This window comes from Pseudophryne corroboree, chromosome 2 (assembly GCF_028390025.1).
Source record: "Pseudophryne corroboree isolate aPseCor3 chromosome 2, aPseCor3.hap2, whole genome shotgun sequence".
Classification (NCBI taxonomy): Eukaryota; Metazoa; Chordata; class Amphibia; order Anura; family Myobatrachidae; genus Pseudophryne; species Pseudophryne corroboree.
Genome location: NC_086445.1, coordinates 1020269656 through 1020290402, shown reverse-complemented (window position 1 = coordinate 1020290402; position 20747 = coordinate 1020269656). Strand labels below are relative to the sequence as shown.

The 20747-nt window shown below is 45.3% G+C and overlaps 1 protein-coding gene across 1 annotated transcript in view; it reads right to left on the bottom strand.

Annotated features, from left to right (window-relative positions):
- The window catches only part of LOC135050308 (uncharacterized), a 135515-nt gene that overhangs the window by 12156 nt on the left and 102612 nt on the right, over window positions 1-20747 (bottom strand). Inside the window, exons 3-5 of the mRNA XM_063956710.1 lie at window positions 10860-10910; window positions 7928-8071; window positions 6774-6814 (exon numbers count right to left, since the gene is read on the bottom strand). Of these exons, the coding sequence (XP_063812780.1) occupies window positions 6774-6814; window positions 7928-8071; window positions 10860-10910 (236 nt within the window). The remainder of the gene's footprint in view (window positions 1-6773; window positions 6815-7927; window positions 8072-10859; window positions 10911-20747) is intronic.

The following is a 20747-nucleotide window of genomic DNA, read 5'->3' as shown; positions in this document are numbered from 1 at the left end:
TGCATCATGTGCTGTTTGGGGACAATTTTTTTAATCTGCCATCCTCTCTGACACTGCAGTGCCACTCCTAGATGGGCCAGGTGTTTGTGTCGGCCACTTGGGTCGCTTAGCTTAGTTACACAGCCACCTCATTGCGCCTCTTTTTTTCTTTGCATCATGTGCTGTTTGGGGACAATTTTTTTAATCTGCCATCCTGTCTGACACTGCAGTGCCACTCCTAGATGGGCCAGGTGTTTGTGTCGGCCACTTGGGTCGCTTAGCTTAGTCACACAGCTACCTCATTGCGCCTCTTTTTTTCTTTGCATCATGTGCTGTTTGGAGACAATTTTTTTAATCTGCCATCCTGTCTGACACTGCAGTGCCACTCCTAGATGGGCCAGGTGTTTGTGTCGGCCACTTGGGTCGCTTAGCTTAGTCATCCAGCGACCTCGGTGCAAATTTTAGGACTAAAAATAATATTGTGAGGTGTGAGGTGTTCAGAATAGACTGGAAATGAGTGGAAATTATGGTTATTGAGGTTATTAATACTATGGCATCAAAATGACCCACAAATTCTATGATTTAAGCTGTTTTTGAGGGTTTTTTGTAAAAAAAACACCCGAATCGAAAACAGACCCGAATCCGACAAAAAAATTTCAGGGAGGTTTTGCCAAAACGCGTCCGAATCCAAAACACGGCCGCGGAACCGAACCCAAAACCAAAACAAAAAACCCGAAAAATTTCTGGTGCACATCACTAGTTATTACACAAACACCGGGCCCATCTAGAAGTGGCACTGCAGTGTCAGACAGGATGGCACTTCAAAAAAATTGTCCCCAAACAGCACATGATGCAAAGAAAAAAAGAGGCGCACCAAGGTCGCTGTGTGACTAAGCTAAGCGACACAAGTGGCCGACACAAACACCTGGCCCATCTAGGAGTGGCACTGCAGTGTCAGACAGGATGGCACTTCAAAAAAATTGTCCCCAAACAGCACATGATGCAAAGAAAAAAAGAGGCGCACCAAGGTCGCTGTGTGACTTAGCTAAGCGACACAAGTGGCCGACACAAACACCTGGCCCATCTAGGAGTGGCACTGCAGTGTCAGACAGGATGGCACTTCAATAAAATTGTCCCCAAACAGCACATGATGCAAAGAAAAAAAGAGGCGCACCAAGGTCGGTGTGTGACTAAGCTAAGCGACACAAGTGGCCGACAGAAACACCTGGCCCATCTAGGAGTGGCACTGCAGTGTCAGACAGGATGGCACTTCAAAAAAATTGTCCCCAAACAGCACATGATGCAAAGAAAAATGAAAGAAATAGAGGTACAAGATGGAATTGTCCTTGGGCCCTCCCACCCACCCTTATGTTGTATAAACAGGACATGCACACTTTAACGAACCCATCATTTCAGCGACAGGGTCTGCCACACGACTGTGACTGAAATGACTGGTTGGTTTGGGCCCCCACCAAAAAAGAAGCAATCAATCTCTCCTTGCACAAACTGGCTCTACAGAGGCAAGATGTCCTCCTCATCATCATCCTCCGATTCCTCACCCCTTTCACTGTGTACATCCCCCTCCTCACAGATTATTAATTCGTCCTCACTGGAATCCACCATCTCAGATCCCTGTGTACTTTCTGGAGGCAATTGCTGGTGAATGTCTCCACGGAGGAATTGATTATAATTCATTTTGATGAACATCATCTTCTCCACATTTTCTGGAAGTAACCTCGTACGCCGATTGCTGACAAGGTGAGCGGCTGCACTAAACACTCTTTCGGAGTACACACTGGAGGGAGGGCAACTTAGGTAGAATAAAGCCAGTTTGTGCAAGGGCCTCCAAATCGCCTCTTTTTCCTGCCAGTATACGTACGGACTGTCTGACGTGCCTACTTGGATGCGGTCACTCATATAATCCTCCACCATTCTTTCAATGGTGAGAGAATCATAAGCAGTGACAGTAGACGACATGTCAGTAATCGTTGGCAGGTCCTTCAGTTCGGACCAGATGTCAGCACTCGCCCCAGACTGCCCTGCATCACCGCCAGCGGGTGGGCTCGGAATTCTTAGCCTTTTCCTCGCACCCCCAGTTGCGGGAGAATGTGAAGGAGGAGATGTTGACGGGTCACGTTCCGCTTGACTTGACAATTTTCTCACCAGCAGGTCTTTGAACCTCTGCAGACTTGTGTCTGCCGGAAAGAGAGATCCTACGTAGGTTTTAAATCTAGGATCGAGCACGGTGGCCAAAATGTAGTGCTCTGATTTCAACAGATTGACCACCCGTGAATCCTGGTTAAGCGAATTAAGGGCTCCATCCACAAGTCCCACATGCCTAGCGGAATTGCTCTGTTTTAGCTCCTCCTTCAATGTCTCCAGCTTCTTCTGCAAAAGCCTGATGAGGGGAATGACCTGACTCAGGCTGGCAGTGTCTGAACTGACTTCACGTGTGGCAAGTTCAAAGGGTTGCAGAACCTTGCACAACGTTGAAATCATTCTCCACTGCGCTTGAGTCAGGTGCATTCCCCCTCCTTTGCCTATATCGTTGGCAGATGTATAGGCTTGAATGGCCTTTTGCTGCTCCTCCATCCTCTGAAGCATATAGAGGGTTGAATTTCACCTCGTTACCACCTCTTGCTTCAGATGATGGCAGGGCAGGTTCAGGACTGTTTGGTGGTGCTCCAGTCTTCTGTACACGGTGGCTGAATGCCGAAAGTGGCCCGCAATTCTTCGGGCCACCGACAGCATCTCTTGCACGCCCCTGTCGTTTTTTAAATAATTCTGCACCACCAAATTCAATGTATGTGCAAAACATGGGACGTGCTGGAATTTGCCCAGATGTAATGCACGCACAATATTGCTGGCGTTGTCCGATGTCACAAATCCCCAGGAGAGTCCAATTGGGGTAAGCCATTCTGCGATGATCTTCCTCAGTTTCCGTAAGAGGTTGTCAGCTGTGTGCCTCTTCTGGAAAGCGGTGATACAAAGCGTAGCCTGCCTAGGAACGAGTTGGCGTTTGCGAGATGCTGCTACTGGTGCCGCCGCTGCTGTTCTTGCTGCGGGAGGCAATACATCTACCCAGTGGGCTGTCACAGTCATATAGTCCTGAGTCTGCCCTGCTCCACTTGTCCACATGTCCGTGGTTAAGTGGACATTGGGTACAACTGCATTTTTTAGGACACTGGTGACTCTTTTTCTGAGGTCTGTGTACATTTTCGGTATCGCCTGCCTAGAGAAATGGAACCTAGATGGTATTTGGTACCGGGGACACAGTACCTCAATCAAGTCTCTAGTTGCCTCTGAATTAACGGTGGATACTGGAACCACGTTTCTCACCGCCCAGGCTGCCAAGGCCTGAGTTATCTGCTTTGCAGCAGGATGACTGCTGTGATATTTCATCTTCCTCGCAAAGGACTGTTGGACAGTCAATTGCTTACTGGAAGTAGTACAAGTGGTCTTCCGACTTCCCCTCTGGGATGACGATCGACTCCCAGCAGCTACAACAGCAGCGCCAGCAGCAGTAGGCGTTACACTCAAGGATGCATCGGAGGAATCCCAGGCAGGAGAGGTCTCGTCAGACTTGCCAGTGACATGGCCTGCAGGACTATTGGCTTTCCTGGGTAAGGAGGAAATTGACACTGAGGGAGTTGGTGGTGTGGTTTGCAGGAGCTTGGTTACAAGAGGAAGGGATTTAGTGGTCAGTGGACTGCTTCCGCTGTCACCCAAAGTTTTTGAACTTGTCACTGACTTATGATGAATGCGCTGCAGGTGACGTATACGGGAGGATGTTCCGAGGTGGTTAACGTCCTTACCCCTACTTATTACAGCTTGACAAAGGCAACACACGGCTCGACACCTGTTGTCCGCATTTGTGTTGAAATAATTCCACACCGAAGAGCTGATTTTTTTTGTATTTTGACCAGGCATGTCAATGGCCATATTCGTCCCACGGACAACAGGTGTCTCCCCGGGTGCCTGACTTAAACAAACCACCTCACCATCAGAATCCTCCTTGTCAATTTCCTCCCCAGCGCCAGCAACACCCATATCCTCATCCTGGTGTACTTCAACAGTGACATCTTCAATTTGACTATCAGGAACTGGACTGCGGGTGCTCCTTCCAGCACTTGCAGGGGGCGTGCAAATGGTGGAAGGTGCAAGCTCTTCCCGTCCAGTGTTGGGAAGGTCAGGCATCGCAACCGACCAATTGGACTCTCCTTGGGGATTTGTGATTTAGAAGAACGCACAGTTCTTTGCTGTGCTTTTGCCAGCTTAAGTCTTTTCATTTTTCTAGCGAGAGGATGAGTGCTTCCATCCTGATGTGAATCTGAACCACTAGCCATGAACATAGGCCAGGGCCTCAGCCGTTCCTTGCCACTCCGTGTGGTAAATGGCATATTGGCAAGTTTACGCTTCTCATCAGATGCTTTCAATTTTGATTTTTGGGTCATTTTACTGAACTTTTGTTTTTTGGATTTTACATGCTCTCTACTATGACATTGGGCATCGGCCTTGGCAGACGACGTTGATGGCATTTCATCGTCTCGGCCATGACTAGTGGCAGCAGCTTCAGCACGAGGTGGAAGTGGATCTTGATCTTTCCCTATTTTAACCTCCACATTTTTGTTCTCCATTTTTTAATGTGTGGAATTATATGACAGTATCAATAGCAATGGCCTACTACTATATATACTGCGCACAACTGAAATGCACCACAGGTATGGATGGATAGTATACTTGACGACACAGAGGTAGGTAGAGCAGTGGCCTTCCGTACCGTACTGCTATATATACTGGTGGTCACTGTCAGCAAACTGCAAAACTAAAATGCACCACAGGTATAGAATCTAGATGGATAGTATACTTGACGACACAGAGGTAGGTAGAGCAGTGGCCTTCCGTACCGTACTGCTATATATAGTATACTGGTGGTCACTGTGTCAGCAAACTGCAAAACTAAAATGCACCACAGGTATAGAATGTAGATGGATAGTATACTTAATGACAACACAGAGGTAGGTACAGCAGTGGCCTTCCGTACCGTACTGCTATAAATAGTATACTGGTGGTCACTGTGTCAGCAAACTGCAAAACTAAAATGCACCACAGGTATAGAATGTAGATAGATAGTATACTTAATGACGACACAGAGGTAGGTACAGCAGTGGCCTTCCGTACTGTACTGCTATATATAGTATACTGGTGGTCACTGTGTCAGCAAACTGCAAAACTAAAATGCACCACAGGTATAGAATGTAGATGGATAGTATACTTAATGACGACACAGAGGTAGGTACAGCAGTGGCCTTCCGTACCGTACTGCTATATATAGCATACTGGTGGTCACTGTGTCAGTAAACTGCAAAACTAAAATGCACCACAGGTATAGAATGTAGATGGATAGTATACTTAATGACGACACAGAGGTAGGTACAGCAGTGGCTTTCCGTACCGTACTGCTATATATACTGGTGGTCACTGTGTCAGCAAACTGCAAAACTAAAATGCACCACAGGTATAGAATGTAGATGGATAGTATACTTAATGACGACACAGAGGTAGGTACAGCAGTGGCCTTCCGTACTGTACTGCTATATATAGTATACTGGTGGTCACTGTGTCAGCAAACTGCAAAACTAAAATGCACCACAGGTATAGAATGTAGATGGATAGTATACTTAATGACGACACAGAGGTAGGTACAGCAGTAGCCTTCCGTACCGTACTGCTATATATAGTATACTGGTGGTCACTGTGTCAGCAAACTGCAAAACTAAAATGCACCACAGGTATAAAATGTAGATGGATAGTATACTTAATGACGACACAGAGGTAGGTACAGCAGTGGCCTTCCGTAACGTACTGCTATATATAGTATACTGGTGGTCACTGTGTCAGCAAACTGCAAAACTAAAATGCACCACAGGTATAGAATGTAGATGGATAGTATACTTAATGACGACACAGAGGTAGGTACAGAAGTGGCCTACTGTACCGTAATGCTATATATTATATACTGGTGGTCACTGGTCAGCAAAACTCTGCACTGTACTCCTCCTATATAATATTATACTGGTGGTCCCCAGTCCCCACAATAAAGCAGCACACTGAGCACAGATATGGAGTGTTTTTCAGGCAGACAACGTATACTGGTGGTCACTGTCAGCAAAACTCTGCACTGTACTCCTGCTATATAATACAGCTGCTCCCCAGTCCCCACAATTAAGCAGTGTGAGCACAGATATATGCAGCACACTGTGCACAGATATGGAGTGTTTTTCAGGCAGACAACGTATTACTGGTGGTCACTGTCAGCAAAACTCTGCACTGTACTCCTCCTATATTATACAGCTGCTCCCCAGTCCCCACAATTAAGTAATAAGCAAGCACAAAATATTTGCAATGCATCAACATAAACGTAGAGGACGCCAGCCACGTCCTCTCCCTAACATTTCCAATGCACGAGTGAAAATGGCGGCGACGCGCGGCTGCTTATATAGAATCCGAATCTCGCGAGAATCCGACAGCGGGATGATGACGTTCGGGCGCGCTCGGGTTAACCGAGCAATACGGTAGAATCCGAGTATGGCTCGGACCCGTGTAAAAAGGGTGAAGTTCGGGGGGGTTCGGTTTCCGAGAAACCGAACCCGCTCATCACTAGTTATTACTGTGTTGCCACAAGTGCCTATGTTTAAATGTTTTACTCGCATTTTCATCATATATATTGCAACAAAGTACTGTAGATAGCACATACAGTATATGACATACATATTTAAATGTATATACTGTACCTCCTCAGCATTCACGGGGTCTGGAGACGATCTGCTCTTCTCTGGGGATGACAAAATATATATATTGTATATATTTTCTATGCAAGTTGGCATACGTATTCGTAACATTTAGACATCAGACTGTTATATTGAATTATCTTTTTTTTTTCTAATTTATCTTTACCATCTTTTTCTTCCCAGTGAATTTAATGGAGGGGATGATGGACAGATGCCATGAGATGCGGCGTTCATATGACCGACACCGGCATCCCGATGAACAGAATCCCAACAGAGGTTGGATAAGTATGTATACCTTCCTCCCTAACCCTTCCCTCCCTCAGCCTAAACCTAATGGTATCCGTTCACATGGTCGACCATGTTATGGTCAACAGTCATTAGGTCGACCACTATTGGTCGACATTGACATGGTCGACATGGACACATGGTCGACACATGAAAATGGTCGACACATGAAAGGTCGACACATGAAAAGGTGCACTAATTGCGAGGGGACGCGGTGCACTAATTGGGGTTCCCAGTCACTTTAAGCAAAAAACGACACCAAAAAAAGTTAAAAAAACTCATGTCGACCTTTTCATATGTCGACCTTTCATGTGTCGACCATTATCATGTGTCGACCATGTGCCCCTAAATTCCTTAATGTGACAGGATTCCGGCGTCAGTATCTTGAGAGCTGGGATCCGACCGCCGGGTTCCTAACTGGAGCCCGTAGAAAGTGTCAGGAAAATTGAATGCAGTCTTGGTGTTATTGTTTGTGTGACCGTACAATGTTGCTAATCATAATTTTGCTGATAAATCCAGCTGAAAAGTATAACATTCTAGCTCACAATCCCGGTGAGAGCGCTCAGGTGAAAATCTCCGACACGGTTCTGCTAGATGGCGAAAAGGGGCTGGGAAGATGCTACACCTGGAACAATTTCATTACATTTTTGCTTTAAATGGAAATCAAAATGACTTTTTTTTATTTCATTAATTGAAATTAGTCACAGTATGTATCTTTGTTAGGGGCTAGCAGAGGAGGGCTGGAAGGACAGCACAAGTGCCTCATTTTAACATCTTGTGCACACACAGACAGCCATCTTGGCACTAAGATGACCCACAGAGATCTGAAAAATGTTATGACTGACCCCCCTGTCTTATACTAAATAAATTACCTTTTATCCTTGTCACACAGACCACCAGCAGGGAGAGAGCGATAATGAGGACGCAGAGCGCTCCCAGCGCGATTACCAAATATAAGAACAATTTATAATTATAAAGTACAGAATTCGGTGATGCGGTTGTGGAGACGGTATCGCCTGAACAAGAAAAAGAATAATAAAATGAAACATCATTTTCAATGAAACCCCCTTCAACAAGTTTAATTATCAATACAGTGGCAAACGCAGGATTTGCATGGGGGGGTTTCCAGAACTGGGCGGAGCCAATCACGGGGGTGGGGACTGAGGTGACCCAGTATATGCTGGGTCCGTAAAACTAGTGTGTCTGTGTGTGTGTGTGTGTGTGTGTGTGTGTGTGTGTGTGTATATCTACACATATATATATACACATATATATATATACATACATACATACACACATACATATACACATATACATAGCATATTAAACATGCATACATATATATATATATATATATATATGTGTACACACACATACAGTACATATATATATATATATACACATGTATATATATATATATCATATGTGTGTGTGTGTTTATATGTATGTATGTATATACATGTGTATATATGTATGCACATGGATATATTATTATTATTATTATTATCCTTTATTTATATGGCGCCACAAGGGTTCCGCAGCGCGCAATTACAGAGTACATGAATAATCAAACAGGAAAACAGCAACTTACAGTTGATGACAGTATAGGACAAGTACAGGGTAAATAAACATAGTTACATCAGCAGATGACACTGGAATAAGTATCAGGTGGCAGAAGACTGCTGGAGTTGATGCAGTTGAAGATTATTAAAGTAAGATGGATAAGCACATGAGGGAAATATATATATGTACTATAATTAAAATAAACTTTTATTGCACTTACAAGTGCCACCAGGAAGACAGCAGGCTGCAGAGGATGCTAGACAGCCATTAATAATACTCATGCAGCTAAAAAAAAAAATTTTTTTTTTTTTTTTAGTGGAGGGGGGTTTCTGGGTGCTCGGAAACCCCCCCTGGGTGCGCCACTGCAATATGCTTAATTTATTATGCAATATGTTCAGATTATATTATTGGGAGAATCTATGGGGCCTGGGTACTAAGCATGGGTGAGAGATAAAGTACCAACCAACCAGCTCCCGTCATTTTTCAAACCAAGGGTTATATGTACTAAAGCCTTGGAGAGTGATACAGTGGAGATACATGACATACAAACTAATCAGCTCCCAACTGTCATTTTTCAAACACAGCCCGTGACATGACAGGAGCTGATTGGTTGGTCGTTTATCTCTCTCCAAGGCTTAGTATATCTGCCCCTCAGCCTCTAACATGACAGGTACTTTATCTCTCTCCAAGGCTTAGTACATAGGGGGTCATTCCGAGTTGTTCGCTCGCAAGCAGTTTTTCGCTGCCGTGCAAACGCTATGCCGCCGCCCACTGGGAGTGTATATTAGCTTAGCAGAAGTGCGAACGCTTGCATCGCAGAACGGTTACAAAACTATTTTGTGCAGTTTTAGAGCAGCTCAAAACCTACTCAGCGCTTGCGATGACTTCAGACCATTCAGTTACTGATTTGACGTCACAAACACGCCCTGCGTTCGCCCAGCCACGCCTGCGTTTTTCCTGGCACGCCTGCGTTTTTTCGAACACTCCCTGAAAACGGTCAGTTGACACCCAGAAACGCCCACTTTGTGTCAATCACTCTGCGGCCAGCAGTGCGACTGAAAAGCATCACTAGACCCTGTGTGAAACTACATCAATCGTTGTAATAGTACGTCGCGCGTGTGCATTGCGCCGCATACGCATGCGCAGAAGTGTTGTTTTTTAGCCTCATCGCTGCGCAGCGAACAAATGCAGCTAGCGATCAACTCGGAATGACCCCCATAGACCCCTAAGTTGTCTACTAGCTCAAAATATCAGTGTAAAAAGTGGCGTCAGCTATTAATGGCGTCCACTGCGAGTGCAGATGGGATACATTACTAGAACATATTCCATTTTTATAAAGGGGCTTCACATTCAGGCCCTCATTCCGAGTTGTTCGCTCGCAAGCTGCTTTTAGCAGCTTTACACACGCTAAGCCGCCGCCTACTGGGAGTGAATCTTAGCTTCTTAAAATTGCGAACGAAAGATTCGCAATATAGCGAAAAGACATCTCTGTGCAGTTTCTGAGTAGCTCGAGACTTACTCGGCATCTGCGATCAGTTCAGTCAGTGTCGTTCCTGGTTTGACGTCACAAACACACCTAGCGTTCGCCCAGACACTCCTCCGTTTCTCCAGCCACTCCCGTGTTTTTCCCAGAAACGGTAGCGTTTTTTCCCACACGCCCATAAAACGGCCTGTTTCCGCCCAGAAACACCCACTTCCCGTCAATCACATTACGATCACCAGAACGAAGAAAAAGCCGTGAGTAAAATTCCTAACTGCATAGCAAATTTACTTGGCGCAGTCGCAGTGCGGACATTGCGCATGCGCACTAAGCGGAAAATCGCTGCGATGCGAAGAAATTTACCGAGCGAACAACTCGGAATGACCCCCTCAGAGGATTCAGAGTTGGTTTGATGCCCCTGGATATGGCAATAGGTTACCTCCAGTAGCTACATAGAAGATATGTTTTTACACCAAACAAAAAATAAATGGCAAATCCCTAAATCCCCTTTAACATCTTAAATCACCAGAAAGTGACAGTTAAGGGGTAAATATAAAAAATATCAGATGAATATTTTCTGTCTATGGATATTTTTGGCACCATATTTGCCCTTATTGTATCTTGTTAGAGGTGCACTCTGTAGATCAGAGATTCCCGAACCTCACAAGTAACAGATTTGCATTCATTGTTTTATGAACCTTTAAATCAGCCTGAAACACTCTACTGTAGCAATTTATTTGAGATGCTGAAAGAGAACTTACTGGACCCAGTCATGTTCCCAGCAGCAGCAGCATCATCAGTCTTACTTGTAGCTGGAACAAAAGCAGGACAGGTCAGTGCTAGCGAGAACAACGAAACATTTTTGTTTTGTCATTTTGTTGTTTATTTTATTCAGGATGTTAGATGGTGATAGAGTTAAAATTCTAAGTGATGGTTTTGTTCAAATATATGCTAACATTTAGAGATGAGGATTTCTCTTTAAGGCTCATATCCTCAGAAATTTTCTCAGGAGCTGCTTAGTTTTGATTCCCACATACTTCGTAGCAAAGTTTATGTCTATTGTTTCAATTATATAAATGTTGCAATATGCTTATAACAAGGTTAGCACCTGTATTCTCATGGATAATGAACAAAGACCTTTTAATACTTGCTAAATTCTTAGTAAATACTAGAAATTATAATTATTTGTTTATTAATAATTTAGGCAATACTGCCCTCTGCTGTTAATATGAAATTAAGATTAGAGGGTTTACGTGATATTATTATTGTGATTGGAAATAATTTACACATGCTCAGAATATGGGATGACACCTACTGAGAAAAGGTTTATAAAGCCCAGTGGTCCTAATGAACAACAGAGTACTGTCTGACACACAATTGTGTCTGTGTGTCCTTACTCTCCGGACGTGAAAATTAACTCTTTGTTTTACAGATAACCTGGCTGATTGACACTTGTCACTGTCATCAGTAATACGATATAGTCTGTAGGTCTCACTTTATCTGGAGTCCCCCTTTAGTAGAGATACAGTAAGCCTGGTTTTTTTTTTTTTTTTTTTTAATTTATTGATATTGTTGCTTATTATATTTGTTTCCGGCTGATGTATGGCAGTGGAACTGTAAGCCAGATTTCAGCCAAAGTTTAACTAATTAACAAAAAAATAAATATTGTAAAAAATATTTTAAAACCTAAAATTTTTGCCCAGAACATAAATCTCTTTGTGGCCTATTTATGAAGCTGGATAAGCACTTTCTGTTGTCTACTCACCAGACCTAAAGGTTTATTTCAGCTTCTCTCAATTTATCAAAAGGCTTCTCCGATGCTATACTAGTTTGCGCTCCTTATCATCAGAACGCTGGGAATGGTGACCACAGTCAATCTGATAAGCAGTAAAAAAAAACCTCCAGAATGGTGATAACTATTTCCGTCAATGGAGATCAGTGAAGCAGGAGAGGCTGGGGGTTCACTACGATCTGCCGGCGGCCGGCCTCCCGGCGACCAGCATACCGGCGCCGGGAGGCTGGCCGCCGGCTTACCGACAGTGTGGCGAGCGCAAATATTCTCCCTCCATGGGGGTCGTCGACCCCCACGAGGGAGAATAAGTATCGGTATGCCGGCTGTCGGGCTCCCGGCGCCGGTATGCTGGTCGCCGGGAGCCCGACCGCCGGCATACTGAAGACCACCCAGAGGCTGGTACCCTGGTAACATTAAGGCTGGTGGCCACTTGTAGAAAACCCTCAAAGATGAGCCTTGGAGTACTAAACACTGGCGAAACTGTTTATCCACCCTAACCCTAAACCAAAATCTAAAACTAAAATGATACAGTATGTCAACATTTTGACTGTGGACATAAAGAACACATTAACATTTTGTCCATGTTGAAATTTCTGTATGTGATACGTCGACATTCTGACCATATACCGGACGTTTCACAGAAATCTCCAGCAAAAGGCTTATTTGCACTGCAGACCACAATCTCATTATCAGTGGGACAGGGCCTAACCCCTATGTACTAAACTCTAAAAAGTGTAGCTTTTCAGAGTTTGGCCCTGTTAGTTAAAAGCATCCACAGATGGCGTTAACTGCTTTGTACCTATGGAGGCATTCTGATGGTCCCTGTCCAACACCCTCCATCCGCCTCCAAATCCTTTAATGCAATATTTGGTATTAAATCAGAACTGAAGATTTAAATGAGATTTATGGTAAGACTTACCATGGTTAAATCTCTTCTTTCTGCGAGGTACACTGGATTCCACAGGGAATAACATCGGGGTGTAGAGTTTTATAACTTGATCCGAGGCACCAACAGGCTAAAGCTTTGACTGTTCACAAGATGCTCAGCGCCACCTCCCCTATAGCCCCGCCTCCAGGCACTGGAGCTCAGTTTTGTTAACAAGTAACAATGCAAGTTAACAATGCAGTAGCAGGTAAAAGACGGTAGATGTTAGCCACATAGAACAACATTCTCACGACAGGAGAAGGTACCAGCGGCTAATGCCATAAAAACCCAAAGAAGCTAAGTGCGTCAGGGTGGGCGCCCTGTGGAATCCAGTGTACCTCACAGAAAGAGATTAAACCATAATAAGTTTTACCATAAATCTCCTTTTCTGCAGCGGGGTACACTGATATTCCACAGGGAATAACATCAGGGATGTCCTAAAGCAGTTCCTCATGGGAGGGGGATGCACTGTTGCGGGCACTAGAACCCAGCGTCCAAAGGAGGCATCCTGGGAGGTGAAAGTATCAAAGGCATAGAACCTGATGAACGTGTTCACTGAGGACCACGTAGCTGCCTTGCACAATTGTTCAAGGGACACGCCACGGTGGGCCGCCCAAGAAGGTCCAACAGGCCGAGTAGAATGGGCCTTAATAGCAGCAGGAGCTGGAAGTCCAGCCTGCGCATAATAATAATAATGGTGTGCAATCACCATTCTAATCCATCTGGCCAAGGTCTGCTTATTCGCAGGCCAGCCACGTTTGTGAAAACCAAAAAGGACAAAGAGAGAATCAGATCTCCTAAGGGGGGCGGTTCTCTTCACATAGCTACGGAGAGCCCGTACCACATCCAAAGATGAGGATAAATCAGGAAAGATAAAGGCCCGGAAACCACAATCTCTTGGTTAAGGTGGAAAGATGACACCACCTTAGGTAGATAACCAGGGCGAGTTCTAAGAACCGCATAGTCACGGTGTAAAATCAGATAGGGTGACCGACAAGACAAGGCACCCAAGTCTGAAACCCGTCTAGCAGAGGCAATAGCCAGCAAAAATAAGAACTTAAGCGTAAGCCATTTAAGGTCCACAGACTCAAGAGGCTCAAATGGAGACTCTTGCAGGGCATTCAACAGACAACAGACAAATCCCATTGAGCCACAGGAGGGACATAGGGAGGTTGAATAAGTAAAACACCCTGAGTGAAAGTGTGAACGTCAGGAAGAGATGCAATCTTTCTCTGAAACCACACTGACAAGGCAGATATATGAACCTTGAGGGAGGACATACGAAGGCCTAAGTCCAGGCCCTGTTGCAGAAAAGCCAAAAGTTTGGCAGTACTGAACTTGTATACATCATAATTCTTAGCCACACACCAGGTGAATTAAGAATTCCAGACCCTATAATAAATCCGAGCCGAAGCTGGTTTACGAGCTGTCAACATAGTTTGAATGATCGCCTCAGAAAATCCTTTGGCCCTCAGGAGTGAAGCTTGAAGAGCCACACCGTCAAAGCCAGTCGGGCTAAATCCTGGTAGACACAAGGGCCCTGAACGAGGAGGTCAGGGCGTTGCGAAAGCAGAAGAGGACGCTCTATTGAGAGACCCTGCAAGTCTGAGAACCAATGCCGTCTGGGCCACTCTGGAGTGATTAGAAGTAGAATTCCTCCTTTCTTATTACCCTGGGCAGGAGTGACACTGGAGGGAACACATACGGCAGCCGAAAGTTCCATGCCAGTGCATCCGTGAATGCTGCTTGAGGAACCCTTGTTCTTGCGCCAAAGACCGGAACCTTGTGATTGTGTCGAGATGCCATCAGGTCTACATCTGGTAGGCCCCACTTGTCCACTAGGAGTTGAAATACTTCTGGATGAAGGCTCCACTCTCCAGCATGTACGTCCTGACAACTGAGGAAATCCGCCTCCCAGGTGAGGACCCCCTGGAATGAACACTGATGATATGGCTGGCAGATGGCGTTCCGCCCATTGAAGAATCTTTGACACTTCCAACATTGCCATGCAGCTTCGTGTGCCGCCTTGATGATTTATGTACGCCACCATGGTGGCATTGTCCGACTGTACTTGAACAGGCCTGTTCTGTACCAGAGGCAGGGCAAGTTTCAGAGCATTGAACACTGCCCGCAACTCCAGAATATTTATAGGGAGGAGAGATTCCTCCCTGGTCCACTGACCCTGAAGAGAGTGTTGCTCCAACACAGCGCCCCAACCCTGCAGACTGGCATCTGTCGTTAGGAGGACCCAGTTGGAGGTCCAGAAGGGATGACCCCTGCTCAATTGTTGGTCCTGTAGCCACCAGCTCAGTGACAGACGAACCTCCGGAGTCAAGGAGATCATGTGAGATCTGATCTGGTGAAAGAGGCCGTCCCACCTGGCAAGGATTAGTTTCTGCAGAGGGCGAGAGTGAAATTAAGCATACGCTAACATGTCGAATGCCGACACCATGAGGCCTAGTACTTGCATCGCAGAGTGTATCGACACTCGTGGGCGAGAGAGGAAGCATCATATCCTGTCTGGAAGCTTCAGGACCTTCTCTGGAGACAAGAACAAACGTTGGTTGTGTGTGTCCAGTAATGTCCCCAGGTGCACCATGCTCTGAGCAGGGACCAGTGAGGATTTCCTCCAACTGATGAGCCCATGTGCTTGTAGGAATTGGACCGTCAGTTCCAGATAACATGTGAGAACCTCTGGGGAGTTTGCCAGGATCAGCAAGTCGTCCATATACAGCAGGATCTGACGGAGAATGGCCGTCATGACTGCGATGACCTTGGTTAAGATCTGAGGAGCTGTAGTCAGTCCAAAGGGCAAGGCTTGGAATTGATAATGTAGGTTGCCAATAGCAAACCGCAGATACTGCTGATGCGATACGGCAATAGGTATGTGTAGGTAAGCATCCAGTATGTCCAGGGATACCATATAATCCTTGGGTTCCACAGCCAGAACAATAGAGCGAAGAGTTTCCATACGGAATTTGGATACCTTCACAAATTTGTTCAAAGATTTGAGGTTGAGAATGAGCCGGGAAGATCCATTCGGCATTGGGGCTAGGAACAGCGTTGAATAGTAACCCCTGCCCCTTTGAGACAGAGGCACCGGCACTATCACTCCCGTGTCCAGGAGTGATTGTACCACCAAACATAGAGTCTTTCTCTTTAACGGATCGGAAGGGATAACCGTCGAGCAAAACCTGTGAGGGGGACATGTCTTGAAAGAAATGGCGTATCCGCGAGTGACGACTTCCCTCAGCCAGGTGTCCGAAGTGGTCTGTAACCATACCTGGGTGAACCACAGAAGTCGGCCTCCCACCCTGGGATCCCCCAGGGGGAGGCCCGCCCCATCATGAAGCAGGCTTGTCTGGTTTGGAAGCAGGCTGATGGGCAGCCCAAGAACGTTTAGGCTTGGGCTTAGAGGTTTTTGAAGTGTGAGCCTGTTTCGGGTACGCCTGACCCTTTGCTTTACTTGGAGGTCGAAAGGAACGAAAGGAGGTACTTTGAGCCTTCAGAGCCGAAGGATTAGTACTTGGTAGACATGCAGTTTTAGCAGATGCTAAATATTTCAGCAATAATCTTGTTCAAATCTTCCCCGAATAAGATGTCTCCCTTAAAAGGGATCACCTCCAAGGTCTTTTTCGAGTCCAGGTCTACTGATCAGGACTGCAACCACAGAATCCGGCAAGCCAAAATGGACATAGTAGATGCTTTGGCCACCAGAACACCGGCATCAGAGGCCGCCTCCTGAATGTAATGAGAGGCTGTGGTAATATATGAAAGATACTGTCTGGCATTATCAGAAAAATCCAGAGGTAGCTCTGCCTCAACAGCCTGAACCCAGGCTTCAATATCCTTTGCAGCCCAAGAAGCAGCTATAGTGGGTCTATGTACAGCACCCGCAAGAGTGTAAATAGACTTCAAGCATCCCTCCACGCACTTATCTGTCGTTTTTTTCAGAGAGGTGACGGTAGTGACAGGCAGAGTAGAAGACACCACAAGACGAACTAGATGTGAGTCCGCCAGTGGTGGTGTTTCCCAATTCTTACTCAATTCTGCAGAGAGGGAATAATGAGTTAGCATCTTTTTAGACAGGGAGAATTTCTTCCCTGGAGACTCCCAGGATTCCTGACGTATGTCAACCAAATGGTCAGAATGTGGCAAAACTAATTTAATAACCTTCAGATGTTTAAACTTATCAGGTTTCTTAGATGTATCTGGAGGCTCAGTTTCATCCTCAATCTTAAGAATCAGTTTGATAGCCTCCAATAGGTCAGGAACATCAACCTGTGTTGTAGATTCCTCATCAGAAGCATCTGCATCAGTGTCTGATGGGTCAGTATATACTAGTGATGAGCGGGTTCGGTTTCTCGGAATCCGAACCCGCCGAACTTCAGCTTTTTTTACACGGGGCCGAGCAGGCTCGGATCCTCCCGCCTTGCTCGGTTAACCCGAGCGCGCCCCTACGTCATCATCCCGCTGTCGGATTCTCGCGAGGCTCGGATTCAATCGCGAGACTCGGATTCTATATAAGGAGCCGCGCGTCGCCGCCATTTTCACACGTGCATTGAGATTGATAGGGAGAGGACGTGGCTGGCGTCCTCTCCGTTTATAGAGAAGAGAGTAGAGAGTTAGAGACACTATTTACTAATTTTGGGGAGCATATTAGGACTGGAGTACTACTACTTGCTGATAGTGTGACCAGTGACCATTGACCACCAGTTTAATTAATCCGTTCTCTGCCTGAAAAAAAACGATACACAGTGTGACACAGTCACATACCATATCTGTGCTAAGCCTCAGTGTGCTGCATCATCATATGTAATACTGTATATCTGACTGTGCTGAGTGCTCACTGCTCACACAGCTTAATTGTGGGGGAGACTGGGGAGCAGTTAGAGCAGGAGTACATAAATAATATATTTTAAGTACAGTGCACACTTTTGCTGCCAGAGTGCCACACTGCCAGTGTGACTGACCAGTGACCACACTGACCACCAGTATATTGTGATTGTCTGCTTAGGACGGAGTACTACTTGCTGATAGTGTGACCAGTGACCAGTGACCACCACCAGTTTAATTAATCCGTTCTCTGCCTGAAAAAAAACGATACACAGTGTGACACAGTCACATACCATATCTGTGCTCAGCCCAGTGTGCTGCATCATATGTAATACTGTATATCATTATCTGACTGTGCTGAGTGCTCACTGCTCACACAGCTTAACTGTGGGGGAGACTGGGGAGCAGTTATAGCAGGAGTACATATTTTAAGTACAGTGCACACTTTTGCTGCCAGAGTGCCACTGCCAGTGTGACTGACCAGTGACCACTGACCACCAGTATATTGTGATTGTCTGCTGACCACCAGTATATTGTGATTGTCTGCCTGAAAAAGTTAAACACTCGTCGTGTGGTGTTTTTATAAACGCATTCTGCAGACAGTGTCCAGCAGGTCCGTCATTACATAATATATACCTGTCTGGCTGCAGTACTAGTGTGATATATATATATTTTATTTTTATCTCATTATCATCCAGTCTATATTAGCAGCAGACACAGTACGGTAGTCCACGGCTGTAGCTACCTCTGTGTCGGCAGTCGCTCGTCCATCCATAATTGTATACCACCTACCCGTGTTTTTTTTTCTTTCTATCTTCTTGATACTAGTAGCTTACTTTAGGAGTCTGCAGTGCTGACAGACAGTGTCCAGCAGGTCCGTCATTACATAATATATACCTGTCCGGCTGCAGTACTAGTGTGATATATATATATATATTTTAATTTTTTCTCATTATCATCCAGTCTATATTAGCAGCAGACACAGTACGGTAGTCCACGGCTGTAGCTACCTCTGTGTCGGCAGTCGCTCGTCCATCCATAATTGTATACCACCTACCCGTGGTTTTTTTTCCCCCTATCTTCTTGATACTAGTAGCTTACTTTAGGAGTCTGCAGTGCTGACAGACAGTGTCCAGCAGGTCCGTCATTACATAATATATACCTGTCCGGCTGCAGTACTAGTGTGATATATATATATATATATTTTAATTTTATCTCATTATCATCCAGTCTATATTAGCAGCAGACACAGTACGGTAGTCCACGGCTGTAGCTACCTCTGTGTCGGCAGTCGCTCGTCCATCCATAATTGTATACCACCTACCCGTGGTTTTTTTTTTCTATCTTCTTGATACTAGTAGCTTACTTTAGGAGTCTGCAGTGCTGACAGACAGTGTCCAGCAGGTCCGTCATTACATAATATATACCTGTCCGCCTGCAGTACTAGTGTGATATATATATATATTTTAATTTTATCTCATTATCATCCAGTCTATATTAGCAGCAGACACAGTACGGTAGTCCACGGCTGTGGCTACCTCTGTGTCGGCAGTCGCTCGTCCATCCATAATTGTATACCACCTACCCGTGTTTTTTTTTCTTTCTATCTTCTTGATACTAGTAGCTTACTTTAGGAGTCTGCAGTGCTGACAGACAGTGTCCAGCAGGTCCGTCATTACATAATATATACCTGTCCGGCTGCAGTACTAGTGTGATATATATATTTTAATTTTATCTCATTATCATCCAGTCTATATTAGCAGCAGACACAGTACGGTAGTCCACGGCTGTAGCTACCTCTGTGTCGGCAGTCGCTCGTCCATCCATAATTGTATACCACCTACCCGTGGTTTTTTTTCTTTCTATCTTCTTGATACTAGTAGCTTACTTTAGGAGTCTGCAGTGCTGACAGACAGTGTCCAGCAGGTCCGTCATTACATAATATATACCTGTCCGGCTGCAGTACTAGTGTGATATATATATATATTTTAATTTTATCTCATTATCATCAAGTCTATATTAGCAGCAGACACAGTACGGTAGTCCACGGCTGTAGCTACCTCTGTGTCGGCAGTCGCTCGTCCATCCATAATTGTATACCACCTACCAGTGTTTTTTTTTTTTTTTCTATCTTCTTGATACTAGTAGCTTACTTTAGGAGTCTGCAGTGCTGACAGACAGTGTCCAGCAGGTCCGTCATTACATAATATATACCTGTCCGGCTGCAGTACTAGTGTGATATATATATATATTTTAATTTTATCTCATTATCATCCAGTCTATATTAGCAGCAGACACAGTACGGTAGTCCACGGCTGTAGCTACCTCTGTGTCGGCAGTCGCTCGTCATCCATAAGTATACTAGTATCCATCCATCTCCATTGTTTACCTGAGGTGCCTTTTAGTTGTGCCTATTAAAATATGGAGAACAAAAATGTTGAGGTTCCAAAAATAGGGAAAGATCAAGATCCACTTCCACCTCGTGCTGAAGCTGCTGCCACTAGTCATGGCCGAGACGATGAAATTCCATCAACGTCGTCTGCGAAGGCCGATGCCCAATGTCATAGTACAGAGCATGTAAAATCCAAAACACCAAATATCAGTAAAAAAAGGACTCAAAAATCTAAAATAAAATTATCGGAGGAGAAGCGTAAACTTGCCAATATGCCATTTACCACACGGAGTGGCAAGGAACGGCTGAGGCCCTGGCCTATGTTCATGGCTAGTGGTTCAGCTTCACATGAGGATGGAAGCACTCAGCCTCTCGCTAGAAAAATGAAAAGACTCAAGCTGGCAAAAGCACAGCAAAGAACTGTGCGTTCTTCGAAATCCCAAATCCACAAGGAGAGTCCAATTGTGTCGGTTGCGATGCCTGACCTTCCCAACACTGGACGTGAAGAGCATGCGCCTTCCACCATTTGCACGCCCCCTGCAAGTGCTGGAAGGAGCACCCGCAGTCCAGTTCCTGATAGTCAGATTGAAGATGTCAGTGTTGAAGTACACCAGGATGAGGAGGATATGGGTGTTGCTGGCGCTGGGGAGGAAATTGACAAGGAGGATTCTGATGGTGAGGTGGTTTGTTTAAGTCAGGCACCC